Source organism: Ictidomys tridecemlineatus, chromosome 11 (assembly GCF_052094955.1).
Source record: "Ictidomys tridecemlineatus isolate mIctTri1 chromosome 11, mIctTri1.hap1, whole genome shotgun sequence".
Taxonomy (NCBI): Eukaryota; Metazoa; Chordata; class Mammalia; order Rodentia; family Sciuridae; genus Ictidomys; species Ictidomys tridecemlineatus.
Genome location: NC_135487.1, coordinates 84,092,605 through 84,115,365, shown reverse-complemented (window position 1 = coordinate 84,115,365; position 22,761 = coordinate 84,092,605). Strand labels below are relative to the sequence as shown.

General features: G+C 47.6%; 1 protein-coding gene and 1 pseudogene across 1 annotated transcript; one reads left to right on the top strand and one right to left on the bottom strand.

Annotated features, from left to right (window-relative positions):
* The first annotated feature begins 4,727 nt into the window (after positions 1-4,727).
* LOC144368598 (PRAME family member 12-like) lies at positions 4,728-7,439 on the top strand. Its single transcript, XM_078027786.1, has 3 exons — positions 4,728-5,014; positions 5,392-5,865; positions 6,782-7,439. The coding sequence occupies exons 1-3, from the start codon at positions 4,728-4,730 to the stop codon at positions 7,353-7,355; spliced, it is 1,335 nt and encodes a 444-aa protein (XP_077883912.1). The 3' UTR covers positions 7,356-7,439.
* Positions 7,440-19,392: 11,953 nt separating this feature from the next.
* LOC120890847 (rho GTPase-activating protein 17 pseudogene) lies at positions 19,393-22,260 on the bottom strand (annotated as a pseudogene).
* Between the last annotated feature and the right edge of the window lie 501 nt (positions 22,261-22,761).

Here is a 22,761-nt window from a genome sequence, read left to right as displayed (position 1 = left end):
TCCCATTGAAGAAAAGTCCTAGAGACAATGGATATTAAACACTTTATAGACACTAACATTTTATTAACAACTGTTTGACCACCTAGAAACAAATCTGTGCATTGTAACTTTAAAGACATTTTTACTTTTATTTCTTTACCCAATTTCAATTGAATATTTTAAATAATATGAGCAAAAGATATTAATATCCATTTTTTAAATTTTAATTTTATGAGATCATATGTCAATTTTTAGTACCAAATATATGTAGACACTGAGAAACTGATGTGACTCCATTTTTGAAAATAAATAACAGAAGCTTCTACCTCAAGGCCTATCCAAGGAAGAGGGCTTGACCCTTGTCCTTGGAAAAACCCACAGAGAATTCCTAGGAACATACTCATCTGCTGAGTTGTTTATCTAAAATTAACAGGAGAGATCTGAGGCACCAGGTGTCCTTACTCAGTTAGGCTAGGTGAGGACCCATAGCAACCCCCTAGCAACCACCCATCAGTATTTTCCCAGATTACTCAGGATGCCAGATGACCCCCCAGTAGTTTATGGTGGTTGATAACATGTTGGGAAACCATGTAGTTCAGCACATACGCCCCTCATGGCTTAAAACAATCAGTTCAAAGGAATCCTGCAAACCCACCTTTCTGTTCAAATGTGGCTCAATGGGCTTCAACAAATATTCCTACTTGTCCTTTAATTCCCTCCAGTGGGGACAGAACCAAGGAGGACAAGTCCAACATGGCACTGGGATCTAATCAATCCACAGGAAAGAATGGTTGATCCCTGATGCTTCAGGAGAAAAGATCTTCATCAGAACTGGGATATATAAATGGTGTCCAAATCAACAGGCAGTAACTTGTCTCAAATCCTGATGAAGGGGAGCCAGAGGGCCATGAGGGGAAGGTCCCTGGGCAGCACTGGCTGGCAGCATGACTATCACAAGTGAGTCAGCCAAAACCTCAGCTGTGCATAAAATCTATCCCAACCTGTACCCCCATGTTTTCTAGGAGGACACCTGGCCAGTCGCTGCCTGTTGTCCTTGAACTGAGGCCACCCTTGGTACTGAGTCTGTGGAGCCAGTGATAATTGATTCAAAGCTGCCTTTGACATCCTGTCTCCCTTTGCCTCCTGGATGGGGCTCTGACTCATCTTTCTTTGGGTGTCCTGCATTCCTGCCCTATTATGTCTGATTACACTTGTTCTTTGGAGAGCCACTGTCTGTTGTGACTTAGGTTGACAGTAACATCTAGCTGCCTCCTGCACCAAGTCAAGGGTGGTAAGAGAAGGCAGGGCTGTGGAGTGAAGCCACCCTTTCAGCTAGCTACACACAGACAAATGGCAGAGAAATTTAGAATTCAGTTGAGAGACTAGATTTCAATTGTTGTGGAGCCTAAAAAGCAATGAGGTCTCTGAAATAGCCTTAGTCCTACTTCACTGCACACAAAGGAGATTAAATGTGGGTCATTTGTGGTAAGTCATTATGTGAAACAGAAACCAAAGATAACCTCAGCCAACTGTAAGTATCCAACTGTGATGTGAGAAGAAGTATTTTCCAACAAGATACCCAAGAAGACCATCACGGTTTAGATGCTGTCTCCCAACAGCTCACCTGTGAGACAATGGTTTTGGAGGAGACATGATTGGTTTATAGCCTTAACCTTGTCAGTAAGTTAATTCCCAATGGGATTACTGAGTGACAACAGGGGGCAGGTGTGGTGTGCCTTGAGGAAGCTGATCATTGGTGGTGTGAATATGGTGTGTATATTTTGTATCTGGCTAGGGGCCATCTCTCTCCTTCTCTGTTCTCTAATAATGTGAGCACCTTCCCTCTGCCACAATCTCCCACCATAATGGTCAGCCTCACCTTGAAGGTGAGGGCCCAAGGAATGGAATCTGCTGTGGTGCATTTCGACCTCTGAAACCATGAGTCCCCAGGTAAACTTTTTCTCCTCTGTAGTTGTTGGGGTTGGGTATTGTAGTGACAGCGTGAAAAAGCTGACTAACACAAAGAACAACAAAGCAGAAATGCAATTCTGTAACTGCAGTCAATCAAACCATTCCTTCTACATCTTCCCTGTAAGTCCTCCCCTCACATGGCTCATCATCCAAGCACTCCCTCTCTTTCCGTCTCTCCTTCCTCAATTCCTGAATTACTTTATACTCAGGCTCTTCAAATTTTCCTTTGCCTGTGAACTTCTCACAGCCTAAAGAGCCCTGGAAACTGCCTAGAGCAAAGCTGCCTGGGAGATGTGCCCTCAGGTCCCTGATTCTGCAGAAAGACTCTCCAGTGGGTGGCCTCCCTGATTTCAGGAACACCTGCTGTCCAACCCTGGGTCTCTCTCTCTGATTCCCAAGTTGCCCACAGTTTCCACCCTGGGTGGGTTTCAGACTTTTCCAAGTCTGATGGGGCACTATGGCCCATGCCTTTAATCACAGCAACTCTTGAGATTGAGGCATGAGGATGGCAAATTTGAGCCAGCCGCAGCAACTTAGTGAGGACCCAAGCATTTTAGTGAGACCCTATCTCCAAATAAATGCAAAAAACAAAAAGGGCAGGGGATGTGATTCAGTGTAGAGCACCAATGGGTTCAATCCCAGTACAGACAGTCAAACAGGAGAAGTTTTGCCCTAAGTCTAGAAGACTGATTCCACCCTCCTTGTCTGCTCTTCCTCTCAAATCTCCAGATTTGCTGCAAGGTAACTCGAAACTTGTGTGACTGTAGTAAATATGGTTTCCATTCTGTGGTCTTCGTGGATGACACTACTGTCTTCAAAAAGCTGTTTTAACTATGGAATTTTCAGAAAAGAAAAATTCAAATAATTTTGATATGGCCAAAGACCCCTTTGAAAGATATTTTCAGGTGTTGTTTTTCCTTAGGGACTCGGTGCTTTTCTGTCTCACGGGAGAAACAGAAGGGTCACATATGGACAAATTTGAGTCCATGGTGCGGAGTGCATGGAAGGACGCATCCCTGACTGTCACACTCTCCTGGATTCTGCGCACTTTCATGAGATCGGATTCAATCAATCAATCTGGAGGAAGACAATCCGATCAGGATTAAGTGGGTGGAAACTGGAGAACCTGATCAGATACTGCTTTCTGATTGGATGCCAGCCAATCAGATGGAGGTGGGGGCGTGGTCAGAGAGGTCCATAAAAGCTTCTGCGGAGCCAGAAGAGAAACACAAGAGTCCTGGAGCCCAAGGAGAACCAGCCTGGCCTGCTGAGGCTCCGAGAACCCTGCACACCTGGACCCATCCCGTAAGTCCCTCACCGCCCTGAGCACCACCCGGTTCCCCCCTCACCTGTGTGGATTCAGGAACAATTTTGTTCCTGTCTTTTCTCATTAACCAATTTAGAACGCCGATTTTGCCTCTCAGTGTAGTTTTACCTTGATCCTGAACACTAGGATTTCCACTTTGGTTTATGTCACTTTCAATTTTCTATCTTTCTTTCTTTGGTACTGGCTATTGAACCAAGGGGCACTCAAACACTGGGCCACATCCCCAGCCCTGTTTTGTGTTGTATTTAGAGACAGGGTCTCACTGAGTTGCTTAGTGCCTGCTCTTGCTGAGGCTGAATTTGATCCCATGATCCTCCTGTCTCAGTCTCAGGAGACCCTGGGATTATAGGCTTGTGCACACACGCCCCAAACTTTTTCTTTTTCTCAATTGTTTTTTTTTTAAGTTTATATGGACAATATAATTTATTTATTTATTCATTTATTTATTTGATGGTATGGTGATTGAACCAGGGCCTTGTGCATGGAAGGCAAGCACTCTATCAACAGAGGTATGTCCCCAGCCCAACATTTAATAATTTTTATGTGCTGCTGAGGATCAAGCCCAGTGCCTCACATGTCCTAGGAAAGTGCTCTTCCACTGAGCTCCAGGCAAAGCCAATTTAAAATTACTTAACCAAGGAAGTGGATTGCAATCCTATTTCATTCTAATTGATTGGAATTCTATTTTCTGATAATAAAAATATTTATTTTGTGTGCCCTTAAAATTATAGTGTTTTGCTGGGTGTGGTGGCACACACCTGTAATCCCAACACCTCCAGAGTTTGAGGAGGCCAGAGAATTAGAGTTCAAAGCCAGCCACAGCAGCACGAGGTGATAACAAATCAGTGAGGCCCTGTCTCCAACTAAAATGCAATATGGCTGTGGGCAGTGATTTACTGGTTGAGTGTCCTGAATTCAATCGCCAATATCATCTCATACACAAATTATACTTTATAGCTTATTTAGTTTTGTAATTTTATAGTTTGTTTAAAAAAACTAATTAAAAAGCTTCAAACTACCTCATGCAACAGTTCACAGGCTCTGTTCTGATCTGTTTGTTCTCTTCAATACCCCCTAAGGTGGCAGAATCTCACATGTGTAACAGACATCCTTGAGACTCTCTTGTAATTTCCAAGTGTTTTGTAATATGGGCACATGCTTTATAATTGCTTATTTAACCTTCTGAAATTAAAAATAACATCACCCATCTGAGGGCAACTCTTTCTGAGCCACAATAGTTACTGAAACAGAGGATCCTACTGCATTAAGTCACATGACACTCCAATTTTCATTTTATAAGGACAAAATAATAAGCAAAGCTTTCCCCCATTAAGGTTGGGGTGAGTTTTAGACTTCCCAGTACCCCCTTCCCAGTGGCTGGCAATGGATGGGATAGTGGCCTTTTCCTTCGACCATTTTCCAGGATCCTTCTTCTTTCAGATTCCCCAGGATGAGCATCCAGTCCCCACCCACGCTGCTGGAGCTAGCAGGGCACAGCATGCTGAGTGACAAGTCCAGGGCCATCCTGGATTTAGAGGACCTGCCCATAGAGTTCTTCCCACCACTCTTTGTGGAGGCCTTCAGGAGGGGACACACTGAGGTCCTGAAGAAAATGGTGCAGGCCTGGCCCTTTACCTGCCTGCCCCTGGGGGCCCTAATGAGGCAGTCACAGCTGCAGATGATCCGAGTGGTACTGGATGGGCTGGACATGCTGCTTGCCCAGCAGGATCGCCCCAGGTGAGGGGGACCCAGGTGGCCTGGAAGAGAGCACCCTCAGTGCCAGGGAAGGGTTGGGTATAGGCAGGAGAGTGGGTGCTGAAGTGTGCTCCACAGGCTTCCTGTGCTGCCAGCAAGGAGGGGTGGAGAGGCCTTGGCCATGCTGAGCCCCATCTGGGAAAGGCTACCAGTTGTGGAGGTGCTTGTGGCAGCTGTGCTGACCCCTGATTGAGGCTGTACCTGCCCCTGCCTCAGACTGTACAAGTGGGGGTACCAGGCTGGATTGGAGGGAAGTGGGTGGAGAAAAGTGAGACAGAAGGAAGAGGTGGAGCAGGGAGCAGCAGCTGAGAGGGGAAGGAAGGGGCCTCAGGGCTGAGACTCTGCTGTGGTCCCCGCAGGAGGTGGAAACTGCAGGTGCTGGATTTGCGGAGGGTTCCATGGAACTTCTGGAGGACGTGGTCTGGAGCCGTGGTTGATGCCTGCTCCCCAGAGGACATGATGAAGAATCAAGCATTGAAACTTGGTCCAGCAATGGCAGCTAAGCCACCCTTGAAGATATTCATAGACTTGTGCCTCACAGAAGGGCCCATGGATGAATTCCTGACTCTTTTGTTCCTGTGGGTCACACAGAGAATTGACGGCCTGCAACTGTGTTGCAATAGGCTGAGGATCTTTGGGAAACCCACCAGCCACACCAGGAAGGTCCTGAGACTGTTGCAGTGGGACTCTGTCAAAAAGGTGGAAGTACAGTGCACCTGGGCGCCCTCCACCTTGGCTGCTTATGCTCCTTTTTTGGGCCAGATGAGGAACTTGTGGAAGCTGCTTGTCTCCCAGGTCCACATGCCTGCCCACACCTCCCCAGAGGAGCAGGAGTAGCTGCTCGCCAAGCTCTCCTCGCAGTTCCTCAGGATGGACTGCCTGCGGAAGTTCTGTGTGAAGGCTGTGGTCCTCCTTGAGGGCTACCTGGAGCAGGTGCTGGGGTGAGTAAGGGGGGTGACCATCCTCTACAGATCAGTTACAGGAAATCTGAAAGGGCACCTACTGTGTGCCAGCCACTGACACTCTCATGGTGAATAAGACATTGGAAGGTAAATAACCCCTCATCTGTTCCTATTGTATCCTGAAGCTCCATCTTCTAACCTGTGTTAGAGCAAAGGGCTAAACCAGGGTCCATGATCTGGGAGGTGCCACCATGCTGGGAAAACAGCTGATGGGGACCGGATTTAGTGAGCTTGGTTGAGGTTCCTTTCCTGAGACGACTGTCTAGCAACAGATGTGTAAAGCTGGGTAGAGTAGAGGGCAGTGAAGGAGGGGAAGTCCCTACACCTGTACCCCCAACAGGGAAGCTCACTGCTCTCCAGCTGGTAGCACAGAGACCCACCTCTAATGCTCATGTAAGGAAGGTTGTTCTGAGCTCCAGGTAGTGATTGTGCAGTCCAGGGTGAGGAGCAGAGATGGAGGCCTTGCTGTGGGTGGAATGTGTGAACTCTGCGAAGATTAAACCCAGTAGGTTTTGTCACATCTTGCCTGGATTTGTCCTTCCTATGTGACTCCCCTTGACCTCCTCTGATCAGAGATGTGGCTTTCTGCTTGTTATTGAGGATTGGAGTCTTAGAGATGGTGGGTCCACCTGGTCACAAAAGTGGTGGTAAAAGGCTCAGACTGAAATGCAGTGACCTGAACGGGAAGATTCTGCAAAATGTCAACCATGTTCAGATAGCCATGGTGACATTGGGTTGGGGTCAATTCATTTTCTCCCTCAGAACTAACTGCCTTGTTTCTCCTTAGGCACCTGAAGACCCCCCTGGAGACCCTCTCAATAACCAACTGCCCGCTCTCAGACTCTGACTGGAATTATCTCTCCTGCTGCCCAAACACCAGCCAGCTCAGACACCTGGATCTGAGGTACATCACACTGACCAATTTCAGTCCAGAGCCCCTCAAAATTCTTCTGGAGACTGTTGCAGCCACCCTGAAGAACCTGGACTTGGAAGCCTGTGAGATGACAGACTCCCAGCTCCAAGCCATCCTGCCTGCCCTGAGCCGCTGCTCCAAGCTCAGGATCTTGTGCCTTTTCGGGAACCGCATCTCCATGTCAGTCTTGAGGGACCTGGTGCTTCACACTGCCAGGCTGAGTCAGTTGAGCATAGAACTGTACCCTGCCCCTCTGGAGAGCTATGATGCCCAGGGTGCCATCTACCCAGGGAGATGTTCCCAACTCTGTGCTGAGCTCACAGCAATACTGAAGGACTTTAGGCAGCCAAACGTCCTTATTTTCCGTACTGTCTCATGTCCTCAATGTGGCCGCATGTTCCTCTACAACCAGGGCCTCATTCACTGTTCCTGTCCAACAGCTGCCTAGATGGGTGTGCATAAAAAGCTGTCTTTTAGGCAATTGGGGTATAACCATCATGTAGTATGATTGTGAAGGAAACTCAGAGCCCAGCATTTCAGACACTGCTTGAAATGTGGATTGGGAAAGAAAACTGAAGGAGGGGACACATTGGAAGGAACCCCTTGAAGATTGGACTCTCTGTATAGAGCCATATGTGTCTGTATAGGGTCATAACTAGGGACCTAGGTTTCTAGAATGGGACTTAGGCTTCATGCACATATGAAGAAGCTATTTTGTTTCATGGATGGTCCATAAATAAATAGTCAGAAATGAACGGAATCTTAAGGTTAGTCTTCTCATGTCCTGTGTGATGGATTTTCCTGGATTTCTAATTTAAACCTTGGGATTCTCCAGGTGCTTATGGAGAAAGATGGCCCTGGATTCTTGGTGTTCAATGAGGTTCAGTCCCGGGAACTCAAGGTATCAAACTGAAATTGGGTCAATATGTGTGGTGGCTACTCTGTGGTTTAAGGCATACAGGTGTCCATAGCAGGCCTGGAACATTCTAAGTGGTCAGTGGAATTGGAAGAAAAACATTCATCAGGGGACTTCAGTGCCATCTAGACACTCAGCACTGGCCCCTCCTTGTGGGTCTCTGTGTAGAACCAGAAGCCTTGGGTCCTGGGCTTTGGCTGCACTGGCAACAGGCCAGAGCCTTTGGGCCTCACCAAACCTTGCCTTCCATTCTGCTGGGTAGTCTTTCCTCAATTAACCTAGCAATGTGTACCAATAAAGGTATCCAGATTACCTTTCAGCAAAATAGTAGAATCATTTATGTAGATGACACTTGCAAACATTCCTAACTCAAACTGAATAAATTACAACCTCTGGTGAGGTGGGGGCTTCTCATGACTGACGGATCTTCCTTGAACACTTCCAGTCTCTCCCTACCCAGGGACACAAGATGGCCTCTTTTAATCAGCAGATGGTGAGAGGATGAGTAAGGGTAGGGTAGCTCTGGGGAAATGTGTGACCCTGACTTGCTGCCTGGTCTGAGACCAGGATCTCCTTAGCGACAGCTCCTGCTGAGGACTCATGCAGGTGGGGTTGTGCAGTGACCTTAGCCTTAGCTGCCCATCTGAGGAGAAGGAAGTCACCCAATTTTTATTTGAAGTTTCTTAAGGCTGCCTGTGTATGTTTTAATTTGAACCTGAAGGCTTCTCCACACATAGTGAATGGGAGACTGCAGCTCCCTCTAGGAACAGGTAGCAGAGTCCCAGCCAAGCACAGCCAGCCCATCTGGCCCCAACACAGCGATCTTTGTGCTTCACCACTATTTATGGCACTTGCTTTTCTAGGGCTCTAAGTCTAGCTTGCACATGGGGCAGGTGGAAAGTTCAACAGCATTCATTCTGCACTGCTGCTGGATTTAGGATCAAATAAAGGCAAGGGAGATCTGCAGTATGAGATTTGTCATCATTTGTTCTTTTAAGGATCTTCATGACCAAAAAGGGGCTTGAAGATATTCTGGTGTGTCTAGACTCCTTGAATTATATAAGGATTGCGAGGTCCATGTGTCCTCACACAGCTCTGGGGATAAAGCACCCAGATTCCTCTTTGAGCTCCTCATCTTTTGACTCTAGGTTCATGTGTGCTGTGAGAGAGCACATGACTGTAGGATGTCATGAAAAACAGGACTGGGTGTTTAAGGGTGGCTGTGTCAGAAGGAGACTGGGTTCTACTCCCTGGAGTGCTACTAAAAGGTGCACATTCCTTTGTGCATCTGCATCAAAAGAGTCTAGATCCACTTCTGGAATACTAGCCAATTTCACCTGTACAATCTAGGAACCCAGAACCCATGCTTTTCTACAGAAATGAGTGAACTTCATAAAAATTAACTGAGGGCCTGGGGACATAGCTCAGTTGTAGAGCACTTGCCTAGCATGTGGAAGAGCCTGGGTTCCATCCCCAGAACCACAAAAGTACGTGAACAAATAAATGAATAATTAAATCTAATATTGATATGACTCCAGAGGGAAGTTTTAATTTGAAGAAAATTGTCTATATGTGAGGAGTACTTGAAAAGAAAGAACGAGAACCCACATGAAAACAATCAATTGCATTCTTTAATTAGTATGCACAGGCATGTAAAATTGATGTCCTTAAATATTCTTTTCCAAAACAACAGAAAACCCAGCCTGGGGGTGAAGGGAAAGTGAAGAATGAGAGTCAGATAAGAAAGAAATGAAAGACAGAGACCAGGCAGAGATACACACGAGAGTTGATTTTTCACACTTGACAAGTAAAGGCCATCTCTCTATAGGAGAGGGGGCAGAACAGGCTTCAGTTCTGGGACTTTTATGGCAGAGGATCCAGAATCAGAGCCCAGTGGGTCCTCATGCAGATGGTTAAGATTTGGGTTGGTATGGAGGAGTGGTGAACCTTTCTCAGAAATGCCCTTGGGCGGGAAATTGAAATGTTTTCCTTAATATACCACATGTCATTTAAGATGGCCATCTAGGTGCTAAGCAAGGACCTTATAGTGAGAACCTGATGTGACTCCGTTTTTGAAATAACCAGCCTCTACCTCAGAGCAGGGCCTGTCCAAAGCAGGGGGGAGGGGATGATCCAGCATTTCTAGGTGCATAGCTAGCCCTAACTGCAGTGACCAGATAGCCTTGACTTAGCAATTCAAGACCAAAGAATGCTTAAGACCTAATTTCAGACCATAGCAACAACCAATCAGAGTGAGACAGGGAACATATCTAAAATGCCAGGTGACCCTCCCAGTAGTTTTGGTGATTGATAACATGTTAGCAAACCATGTAGTTTAGCGCATACACGCCTCACAGCTTAAACCAATCAGTTCAAATGTACCCACCTCTTGAACTAACCAATCACCCTTACCCAACTTGTTCCCACCAGAGAATGTGCAAATCAATCTTAAGAGTTTTTGTTAGATTTTCCCACGGTATAAAATGATTTGCTGTCTGATGTGATATATAGAGTATCCCAAGAAAACCTATAAATTCTCACTGAACTAAAGGCCAGGACTCACTCCCTGGGACTGCTGCATCCTAAGTGGTTGTGAGTCCAGGCTCGAGCTTGCAATAAAGACTCTTGTGTGATTGCATCAGATTCGGCTCCTGGTTGTCTATGGGGTCCCATGAATCTGGCATTACAATAGGTACTAAAAAGAAAAGAAAAATTGGAAGGGAGTTGTTAGAGACACAGCAGAGACTCCTAAAACCTTACACTACCCTTGGGGACAGGGATAGACAAGCAGGCTTTGGTTCCCCTACAAGGTAAAGTGTGTTTGGGGGGAACTGGCTTAGCAAACAGGCTTGAGAAGTATAAGATTTTTGCTTAGTATCTGGATGGCCATTTTAAGTGACAGGAGCCATTTTAAGAAAAAAGTTTGCTTTCCCACCCAACCCTAACCACCCATATTAGGACCCACCTGGCTCTGATTCCTGAGCCTCCCAAGATCGAGCTCCCTGGTGTGCCCAATCTCCCCTTTGAGGTTCACGGAGTTTCTCTGGGGCCCCAATCTGGATTCCATCATGGAACCCACTTCTCCATTCTGCTGAAGGCCTTCTCTACCCCCACTACCAGACATTTCATCTCCAGTCAACCTAAAGGACCTACAGTTCCCAGGAAGTGATGGTTGATCATCTGGCACTCTATGTGATTGGGGGCACCCCCAGGCACAACATTCACAGCTACTGCTGATCCCTCCTATCGACTCAGTGTATAAGTGGTCATTTATTTGAGTCCTGGGTTTTGAGACAAAACCACTGAGGATGATTGGGAGCTGTTCCTGGTAAGATGACCTCTCAGCCTTGGGTTAATGTCTATGGACTTTTCCCCCATCTATGGGTATCTGGACCTTACACGGGCTTTTGCCTCTAGTACATTGTCCTGGCTGGATCTGAAGTGCCTCTATGGGCTTCTGGCCTTACACTTACCCCACAGGGTTGACAACCACTTGAGCATAACCATGCTCTCAATTAGGTGATACTCGGAGACTGGGGGATGGCCCATGTTTAAATTCACACACTATGTCTCATGAGTGGCTCCTTATCCATTCCCTCCCAGAGTCCTCTAGGCTGCCTCCTGGCTAACCTAGGGTCTCTCTCACCCCAGATATAAACACCGCAAAACTTATCTACTTGTGCAATTAGATCTGTCTTAAATATCCTTTGAATAATGACTCTTAATTGCCACTTGAGGGCACTCTAGAGCCCAATGTTTTCAGGGAACTCTTCAACTATTGTGAGTGTTTGGGAAAATGGAAAGAGATGTCATATGCTCAGGCCTTCTCCTTTCCATGTCCTAATCTCTCTCTCTCCAGCTCTTGCTCTCCCACACAAGTCCTCTCATCCCTCACCTCCCCTACACCTTCTTCCAAAGGGACAGAAGATTCTCCGCAGGACTCCTCCTCCTTTGACCCAGTGGGTGAGACACCCACCTTGCCACAGTTCTCTTTCTGATGAAGCTACCACAACAGCTGGCCCCCTGGCCCCTCCGGCTTCTCTCCTCCTGCCACATGCTCACAGGCTGCCACTGCCCAACCAACATCTCTGTGTCTGATACACAAGGTGGCTGGGGTACATGGTATAACCCGGGTTCATGTGACTTTCTCTTTTTCAGATGTTTCCCAGACAGAAAAGTGGGCTTGGTTCATACTTCAAGCCCTACCACATGTATCAAAGGGTTTCAATATCTGACTCAATCATATAATTTGACCTTCCATGGTGTCCATATGATCTTGTCTAACACTCTCCTGCCTGAGGATCACAGGTGAGTTTGGGAACAAGCTAGAAATTATGCTGAATACATTATACATCAGACCTTCCCTGCCCATCTGATTGACATTGAAGCAGTCCCTGACCAGGACCCCAACTGGGATTAGAATTTTCCTGAGGAATAACTAGTAGAAACCAATGCATTATTTGCCTCATGGCAGCACTTAGAAAGGCAGCCATAAGGTTTTCAATTATGAAACACTCCAAGAAGAATTCTAATATAATAATGAAAACACTTCGGCATTTTTAGATCACCTGACCAAGGCTTTATTATAATATATTAATCTGGACCCTGAGGCTCCAGATGGGAGACAAGTACTGAGGACATAATTGTTCTCCCAGATTTTCCCTGATTTTAAGGCCAAACTAAGACATGTTGAGAGGAGCCCCCTAACTCCCCAAGTGATGTTCTGGAAGTGACCTTTAAGGTGTATAATGAGGGAGACAAGAAGGCCTGAAAGCAGAGATATCAGATGCTTGCTCAAGCCATCTATCTGACCTCAGCATCTATGCTTGGTTCCACTGGCCAAAGGAAGTGTCCCTCAGGTCTGCTCAGACCCTGTTTTAAATGTGATCAGATGGGTCATTGGGCTTGTACCTGTCCTAAGCCTTGTAAGCCTCTGGATCTTTGTCTTATGCCATCAAGAGGGACACAGGGCCATTGACTGTCTCCAAGCTCATAGGAGCCCCTGGACATCCAGCTCTCCTGGTTCCACTTTTCAACTCTTGGAGTGGCTGAAGAGGATTGACGAGACCCAGGTCCCCATCATCCAACCACTTCCATCACTTCACAGAAACTCAGGGAACTCTAGATCCCAAAGTTATCAGGGAGCTCTTCAACTACTGTGTGTTGAAGAGATAACTTCAGGGTAACTCTGTGTATTTCAGGAAGGCCCGTCTCCTTCCTCCTAGACACTAGGGCTACATATGCAATCCTCAAGGTGTTCTGGATGCCGATTACCAACCCTTATAGACACCTAGCCTTGTTTGTGCTTGTGGCTCTCTAATTTTTACTCATTCCTCTTTGGTCAATCCAAAGTGTCCTATTCCTCTTATGGGTAGTGGCATCCTCACAAAGTTGGGGGCTATGCTGTCCTTCTCCCCTCATAGTCGCTTCCATGCAGACTCACTTGATGTTCCCCTAACCCTCACCCTTACCTTAGGACCATCCCTTACTCTGTTGGCCAGTGCCTTCCAATGACCCGCTTTTGAGGTGGATGTTTTTTGTCCTTCTATCACCTCACACCACGAGCCCATTCACATCTGTCTCAAAACCTCCTCCATTTTCTACCCAATCACAACACCTGCTCTCCCTCCTTGCTGATGCTGTTCCTCTCTTTGCAGAGCTGCCTTGATCACATTCTTCCAACAGCTTTGCTTTTTCATCCAGCTATTTGGGCTGCTTTGATCCCTGGCCTGAGGGCCCAGGACAATGACCACACACCTTCTTCCATTCACCTAGGGCTCTTCTTTACTACACGCTGGCCTCCCCTCGGGAAGTGACTTTGCTCTTCCTCAACCTTCCTTCTCACAAGTCTACTTCCTAGAGATGGCAGTGACAAGTCTCCACTCTAGAGACAAAAGTTAACTTAGATCTTGGCCCAGCACCAAGATTCTTGACATTCCCATTCCTTCCCCTTGGTGAGTTCACCTGGCATATGCGGGGCTCTGGGTTCGGTCCTCAGCATCACATAAAAATAAAATAAAGATGTTTTTGTCACCAAAAACTAAAAAATAAATATTCAAAAATTCTCTCTCTCTCTCTCTCTCTCTCTCTCTCTCTCTCTCTCTCTCTCTCTTAAAAAAAGTGACGTGTTATATTCTTTTACTGAATAAAATTTGGTGGTGGGTGTTTAAAAAAGTGGTTGTAGTGGACACATTGGCACACACCTGTAATTCCACCAACTCAAGATTTGGGGCAGGAGGATTGCAATTTAAGGACAGCTTGGGCAAGTTAGTGAGACTTGGTCTCATAATAAAAAACATAAAGGACTGGGGATGTGCTCAGTGATCAAACAGTCCTGCATTCAATCCCCAGTTCCTCCAAAAAAGAGGGGGTTGGAAATGTGTAACAGGGCTTCGCTCTTTTATTATTGTTATGCTCCAGTTCGGGACCCCCAAAAGACCACCAGAGACTGAGATCAATGTAAGCAGCAAAGAGGCGTTTATTGCGAGCTAGCTGGGTTCTCTGTGTACATAGCAATTGGTAACACCGAGAGGCCCTGAGCCTGGGCTTTGAGCAGTTTTATACACTCTTTGGGGAAGTCAGGGACTTCACATACATCATAGGATCTTTTAGCAAATCATCACACACCACGGGAAAATCATAAAACAACTCTAAAACATAATTACCACATTCACTGGTGGGAACAAGTTGGGTAGGGGTGATTGGTTACTACAAGAAGGGGATTCCTTTGAACTGATTGCTTTAAGCCACGAGGGGAGTACTGCTGAACTACATGGTTTCCCAACACGTTGTTATCAACCACCATCAACTACTGGGAGGGTCATCTGGCATCCCAGGTATTTTTTCTATCTCATGCTGATTGGTGGTGGCTAGGGGGTTGCTGTGGGTCCTCACCTAGGCTAACTCAGTCAGGGATACCTGGTGCCTCAGATCTCTCCTGTTATTTGTACATAAACAACTCAGCAGTGTGGGTATGTGCCTAGGAGTGCTCTGTGGGTTTTTCCAATGATGAGGGTCATGCCCCCTTCCTTGGACAGGCTTTGCTCTGAGGTAGAGGCTGGTTTCTCAAAAATGGAGTCACATCAGTTTCTCACTATATCCCCTGTGGCTTTGAAATTTACATTTTTTCCCCCAAACCTTCTCCCTAACCTTCTCCTCCCTGAACTTCCTTTCCCTGATCTTCTCCTTCCTGGTTTCTCCTCTCTAATCTCATTTTCTCTGAAACACCTCTTTAAAAACAACCTGTTCCTGTGATGGGCAGAATCACAGCCTTTGGGACAGGAGTCCCCTGGGTTCCTCCTTTGCTAGCAAAGTAACAAACATTCTTTTTCCTTTTTCTTAAACCTGTGTCCTGGTTATTGGATTGACACTGGGGAGACCGACCTTTTACTAACCATTATATAGTGCCCCTGGGTTCAATCTTCAATACTAAAAATAAATAAATAATCAGGCAAGCAAGCAGGATGAGCATACTTATCTCTCCGTCATTGGTGACTATTCCTTTTATAGTCCCCATGCTTGCCTTCCTGGCTTTAAAGGGTTTTAAACACTTTCCTACAACCACAAGCACTCCAAACTGTTGCCATCAGTTTCAGACAACTCAAGGAAACTTGTTGTGTCCTTGCTGAGGATGTCTATCATCCGTGAACTCCTGTGCACTTACAGGTGGAGCTAATGGTGAAAGTTTTCCATAAAAATGACACCACTCCATGTCAAAATCTGACAAAACAGGGCTGAGGGAGGTGCTAGGAAGAGGGCATCTTGAACTACCCAAGTAGCTGGGATTACAGGGGCAGGTCACCAAACCTGGTACTACACAATATTTTTAATAGGCTGGACTCTTCTGATTTATTTCTTTCCCTGGATTTCACTCCACAGTGGCACACTGTAATGTGTACAAGATACACATGACAATCGAGCCTCATGTCAGAATTAGCATTTTCCATCTCTTATTTCCAAATGCTCTCAAATACTATATGTGGCTTTTAGCATTGCTTACATTTAAACTGAGCATGGTGGTACCTGTCTATAATCCAGCTATTCAAGAGGCTGAGCAGGAGGATTATGAGGTTGAGGCTAGTCTGGAAAACTTAGTGAGATCCTGTCTCAAAATAAAATATGTCTGAGAGCCAAACGTGGTGGCAAGTGTCTGTAATCCCAGTGGCTTGAGAGGCTCTGGCAGAAGAATAGTGAGTTCAAAGCCAGGTTCAGCGACTTACCATGGCCCTAAGCAACTTAGTGAGTACCTGCCTCAATAAAAAATAAAAAGAGCTGGGGATGTGGCTCAGTGTTTAAGCACCCTGAGTTCAATGCCCAGTATGAATAAAGAAGGAGATGAAGAAGGAGGAGGAGAAAGGGTGGCAAAAAGACAATAAGGAGGAGAAGGAAGAGAAGAAAGGACAGAAAAATAAACGAGCTAAGGGCAAATGGACAACCCAGACCTGAGGCAGAGTCCACCCACGAGCTGACCATTCCCTCTGCTGGGCACAATGAAATCTGGCTCTAGAACCCATCAGTGGAAAATTGCTTGGGGGAGATGGGACACACTGGAACATGCCTGCCCCCTAGTGGCTGATTTACAGGTGGCTCTGGCTTCAGATTCCATTTTTCTGTGTTTGGTGCTCACTCTGGAGAGCAGCCTTAAATAATAAATCAAAACTAGATCTCCCCCAACCCAGAAAGTGATTTTCTGTTTGTTTATTTTTGTTATTAGACACAGTGGTGGGGGAAGAAGCACTGTTGGTGCACCTGGGTAGTGTCCTGATGCTCGGAGAGCTTGAACTTGAATGCAATCTTCTGATGTTGGTCTTCGAGTCTTTTAGGGCTCACTTGAGGTCTCTGTCAGCTAGATATGAAGGTGCTGGCCCCAAGGCCTTGGTTTCTGCACCTGAGATATGGAGCATCTTGGAGGTCGCTGGGTAGATGAAGCTGGAAAACTGGATCCTATTTGCTGGTGAATCTAGCTTTCCTGCTAGGTTTTGCTTTTCCTGGACTAGAGATCCCGTGACTCCTGCTGCAGGCAGAGCCTGGCCTCATGTCCTCTCTGAGAACCAAGGGCCTCAACTCCCCATCTGCCTGCATGGCCAGTCTTGCTACCCTTGTCAGTACAGAAATATCCCTGACCCAAGAGAAGCTTTACTCCTCTGTGGAGTGCAAATCATCAGCCTCCAGTCAAGTTGCCCAGGGTGCCAAGCTTCCCAAGGTCACTCAATTGCAAGCCAGTCTTTCCCACCTGGTGCTACTGAGTCCTCTGATAGTGTCCCTCTTTCTTGTTAATTCATCCTGGGGAACTTGGTCCTCTCAACAGCCTTCTGGAAATGAAAACGACCTCAGGCCACATTGCAACATTATGCAAGCCTGCCAACTGCCTCTTGGCAAGACCTTCCCTGGGGGCACCTCTCCAGGCCTACCTCCCTGCTCTCCCTAGTTCAAGGTGATGAGTTGCTATTACCCCACCTAAAACCAGTCTTGTCAGAGGACCTTAGCAGAGTCCAGTCTCTATAATCCACTGAGGGTGGAAGCTATAATCTCTTTGAGAAGCTGGAGAGAAGTGGACATGGGTCAAAGGCATGTGTCCCAGTCATGATTTGGATATGAGGTGTCCTTTAAAAGCTGCTGTATTAAGAAGGGTTACTCAGCCTTTACGTGGGAAGGATGGAGTCACTGAGAAAGCCCAGAGGCCCCATTAAGTCATCACCCCATCACCACCCCCACTCCCAACCCCCCCCACCCCCCCCACCCCCCCACTCCCCACCACCATCCCCCCACCCCCCCCCAACTTCAGTGTTTAGTAGGGGAGGATTCGCAGCCTCTCCCTGCCTGGGCAGAGGATTTAGGAGATCCTAGGTGCTTTCTATGGCCCAGCCCCTTGGGGAGATGCCTTGGTCCCCTAAACTTTAGCATGCCTGAAAAGCCACCAAGGAAATTGTTCAACAAAGATTCCTGGGTCCCACTCTCACAGGCTCTGGGTAGGATACCTAGAATTCGAGTATCCAGCAGCTCCTAGGCGCTGGGATCTGTCAGCATTGATGGCTCCCCCGAGGGCACTGCCCTGTCTACTCTTGGGGCCCCACTTCCTTGGAGGTGAGGGGCCATTAGCAAAACGCAACGCGGAGCCGCCTCATCACAAGCTCTTTTTGTGCATTGTGATTTCTGAAACAAGACCTTAGAAGGGCCCTGGATCCCTCTGACTAGGGCAGCATGGAAAAAGTTGCAGAAGCTGGTGCGGTGGGGGAGGGGTCGGAGCAAACCAGGTGGAGAGCCAGGAAGTGCCCAATTGGGGAAGCTGTCTGTCCTTGCAGGAGGCACAGACTTCCTCAGCTGCCCCAGAAAGCCACCTCTGACTTCAGAAAGCCCCCCAGGTCTGCAGGGAGAACTGGTGGGGAGCCCAAGGGCACACCACAGGGAGCGCCCCTGGGAGGAAAGCTACCTGCAAGGACTGACATCTGCTCCCACTGTGCTTTGGGTGTTCCCCTCAAGTCCTTGCTCACTTTGCTCCATTAGAAAAAATTTACATGAAATTTACTTATAATTTTAGGGGCCATTAGCAAAAAGCAAACGTTTTGGAGTCAGAAGTCCTGGTTGCCCTCCCCTTGCCTCCAGGAGGTTGGGAGTAACCCCGTAGGAAATGGTGGAAAGGCTGGGGGTCTTCTCCTAGTCTGTTTCTTCATGGTTGATGGGTCAGTGCTGCACAGGGCTGTTGATGCGGATCAGTGATACAATATGTGCCTTGCACAATGTCTCTGGTACAATATTGACACATCCACGTGAATTCTTTAAGTAAATGGATAGAAACTTGAGAATTCAAGGGATGAACTCTTTGGTTTCCTATTGTCAACAATTTCCGAGGTGGCATATCCCAGTAAAGCAGCCCCTGTCCTGTATCCTCAGGGGTCACTTTAAGACCTCAGTGGATGCTTGAAACCACAGATAGTAACAACCCGAGTTCTTTCCTGCACATAAGTACCCATGAGAAAGTATGATTCATACATTAGTCACCCTAAGAAAACAACAATAACCAAAAATAGAACAATTTATTACAGTATATAAGTATGTAAAAATACACTGTAATAAAAGTTTTTTTATTTTTTATTTTATTTTTTTTATTTTTGTTTTTAAACCACAGAATATATTTAATTCAAATTAAACATGAAACTAGAATAATGTTCGGTCCTTATCAAGGAGCAATTATATTGTTTTAAAAAAAAAGACAGTACATTTCTCTACATTCTGGCAATCTGACAAGGCACAAGTCACGTCCAGTTTGATGAGGTGACAGATGAGCAGTCACCATAGATGCTCACGGTTCTGAGCAGACTGGGAAGACACAGACCAGACTTAATACAAAACGGTTCTGCAGCAAGTCTGCAGGAGGGGCTCCCTCCTGGTACATGAGGGTGAGCGCCCCAGTAGCAAGCAGCACTGACCTGTGGCTGAGAGTTTTATTAAATAGACAGCACGTAGCTTCTCGTTTGCTCCGAGCTGCTGTGGGTGCCACCTGCGTTCACAGAAGTGGCCAAAGCTTCCTATGCACTGCTCAGCAGGAAGGCTGGTCCTCTCCTGGTTCTTCTTTGCTTTTGACTTTTTGCCATGGTTGCCCTCCCAGGTAAAGAAAGCCAACTTCTTCAAGACCCAGGTCATGCAGCTTTGAAGTGTGGGCCTCCACGCTCTCCTTGGGCTGTGCAAAAGGCCAGGTCCTGCGTGGGAGGACCTTTCTCCTCCACTGAAAGCTATTCACTGTCTGGTCTGCCCAGCCTGGTTCCGGCCCACAGGGTGGGAGGGACGGCTGGGAACAGCTTTCTTCACAAGGCGGTACTTTCCCTGTCAGTGTCTATATCCAGCAGAATGTGGCCGGCCAGGTCTTTGTTTGCGGAGACTGAGTGCATTTCAGAAAAGATGCTGCGAAGCTGTTCTGAAGCCCTAGAATTGGTGTCTGTCACTATTTTGGAAGCTGTTGGTGCTGCGCTGCTGAGGCTGCTGTCCCCGGCAGGCAGAGTAGGCACCAGGAGGATGGGGGTGGGGCGGGGGCATGCTGGGTCAGTTCCTAGGCTTTGGTACTGGCCTGGGTCTCGGCAGGGTTCCAGCATGTGTCTGCACAGCCTCAGGGTTACTCACCACCTGGGTCTGAGCAGCTGGCAGGTTGGAGTTCTGCTTTCCTAAGGGTGGAGTACTGGAGGGTGTTGGCGTCTGAGGAGGGGTGTGGGGTGGCTGCTGGAGTCTGTGCTCACTGGGCAGTGTCATGGAGGTGGGTGGGCCCTGGCTGCTGGGTTTGCTGTGCCCCTGTGGCGTGGCCTGGGTGGGCAGCTGTGGCGGTGGATGGCTGGGTGCTTGTATTGGAGACAGGCTGCTGGAGTACCTCCAGGGTGCAGAGAGCTGGGAGGTGGCTGAGGAGGGCTGGCCTGGGGCTGGGCCTGTGTGCTGTGGGGGAGGAGACGGACTTCGAGCAGATGGCTTTGGTGACAGGCTGGGTGGAAGCTGAGACGCTCCTGGAGCACTCGGGACCCCGTGATGGCCAGGAGGCAGTTTTCCCGGTTTGGGGGGCCCTGGAGCAGGTTTTTTAACTGCCCGGTGCAGCATGTGAGGGCTGGGACCAGCAGCGTTGTGAGCTGGGCCGACAGAGAGCTGATGGGAGCTGGCACCTGCCTGGGCCTGGCTTTGGCCACTGGTCATTTGACTGCTATTTCTCCCTGGTGCAGGGACAGCTGCAGATACAGAATCTTTGGGTTTTGGAGGACTGCTGTCCCCCCGGGCTCAGCCCCTGCTCCAGTATGCTCGCAGGGGAGGGGCTGTCCCACCCCCTGAGCTGCTTTCAGCCCTAGAGCTCTGGGAAGGGGGCTCTGGGCCTGCTGGAGCGCTACCGTCCATGGGCGGGAGCGGTGGCTGGAAAGCTGGGGATATGTGCTTTCTATTTAGAGTACCACCCCTCCGGTGGGCCTGGAAGTCCATAAGCTTCACACCAAAGCTCTCCTTCTTCACCAAGTCCCCTTCCATCACCGCCATGCTGGTCGGCCGCTACCTCTCCAGAGTCCCCGAGTCAGAGTCGTTTCCAGTGTGGGATGAATGATTGAAATTTGGGGTGGCGAGAGGCACGAACGCTTCTGATACATTAAACTCCACCTCTTCAGGGAAGAACCAGTCTGCGTGCATGGACGGATGTGGCCGCTGCCATTTCAGCCAGTGTTCCTTCATTTTTGGCCCATAACAAATTAGGGCCTAACACAATTGCAATGTTGCTAGGAGTCATTTTATTAATGTCACTAGTCTGAGCGAGCTTCGCAAGGAACTTGATTAAATACCTAAAATTAACAAAATTCTGTGGTGGCAACTTCTGACATGTTCTCCATAAATCTTGAAGTTTTTTGTCCTGATCCTGCACACTTGCCACTTGTGTCCACTCCTCATACAGATGAAAAGTCATCAGAGGTTCAGGCAATTCCCGTAGGTAGGACTTCAAAGCACCTGCTACAGCATGGGGGTCTGAGTAGAACTCGTCCAGGTGAGAAGTAGAACAATCCAAAGCGGCTTTCAGCTTCTTTAACTTGGAGGCTCCAGCCCCGATTCGGAAAAGGCCCTCCTCCTTCATGCCCATCTCCAGGAGCAGCATGACACAGGCTTCGATGGGAAGCCGCGATCTCATGCCCACTCCGCTTCAGGTGCTCTTCCAAAGGCGTCCCAAAGGCTGGTTTTTCTGCCCACTTATCTTGATGGGCTCGCATTTCGGGAAGGGCCTTTTCTAAGACTGCTAATGCTTTTCTATGGTAATCTGCTTGGGCTTCTAATAACGTAACAAAGAATTTGCGGAACTCCCCTTCCTTGGCCATGAAGTTGTACATGTCTGCTGCAAGTTGATCCTTGCACTGTTCTACTTTATTTCCAGTTTCATCCATCTCTTCCTTTAAGGTATCTATTTTTGATGGGAGCCCCTGAAAGTTGGTTCCTGAAGATTTGTGAGCTTGGTTCCACCTGGCTCGGACTGAGTCCCAGTCCAACACCAATTTAGCCAGCTGTTTCCTCTGTTTCTGGATGTTGGGAATCTCCACCTCTGCTATGCCATAGAGAGGGTCCACGATCTCCTTCTCAATAAGGACCTCGTGCTGAGAGAGCTCCAGAGCCAGTTGGTGCTCAGCGTCTCCGCAGGTCTCCAGCATCTTCCCCAGGAAAGAGTCTTCCAGCTGAGTGGATGCTTCTTGCATATTCTGACAGAGAGCTGTCAGAGGGAGTTTTTTGTGTCTTCTCTTGGCATCAGTGCCATGCTGGCCTTGGAAGCATGCCATGAGCCGCTTATGGGAATGGTGACACATTGACCGCACAGTGTGCAGGCGCCGCTCAATCTGTAACAGATCTTCACTGAGGATTTCTGTTTTCTCCGCTCTGCCCACGGTCTGGTTGGCCAGCTGCTTCATGCCGTTGAACTGCTTCTTCATGGCGGGGGCGGCGGCGGCCCATGGGGCTCGGGCGGGGCAGGACAGGAGATGGCCTGGCGGCTCCTACATTGCTTCCCGGCCCGGGTGGCAGCCATAACGTTTTTTTAAACTTAAAAAAACAGCTGCTGTATTAATACAAGAGGAGAAATGATCAAATCATGAGAGCTGTAATCTAATCAGTGGATTAAACCATCCAATGGATTAATTAGTCATTTTCCAAGCACACTCAAGTATTTTCCAAGTATATTCTGATAATTAGCATTTCTCCCTCATATTTAACAATACAAATAAAATCAGAACAGAGCCATGATATTGTCAACCACACATAAGAAAACTAATAACTAGACATTGGTTCAAAGGAAATTCTAGTCTATAAGATAAATTATACTTTTCTGTATGTGATGGATAGTGATGAACCAGCCTGATTCCATTTTAACATTGAGAACCATCTCGTCATAAAGCCATGAAAAGTTCATTTCTGTTTTACTATAAATTACTGTAATTTCTAAACTTGT

Bases quoted from the DNA above. Each gene is read 5' to 3' on its own strand.
- LOC144368598 (XM_078027786.1), top strand. From the start codon at position 4,728: ATGAGCATCCAGTCCCCACCCACGCTGCTGGAGCTAGCAGGGCACAGC. The intron at 5,015-5,391 runs GTGAGGGGGACC...TGGTCCCCGCAG, and splicing joins GCCCAGCAGGATCGCCCCAG to GAGGTGGAAACTGCAGGTGC. The intron at 5,866-6,781 runs GTAGCTGCTCGC...GTTTCTCCTTAG, and splicing joins ACCTCCCCAGAGGAGCAGGA to GCACCTGAAGACCCCCCTGG.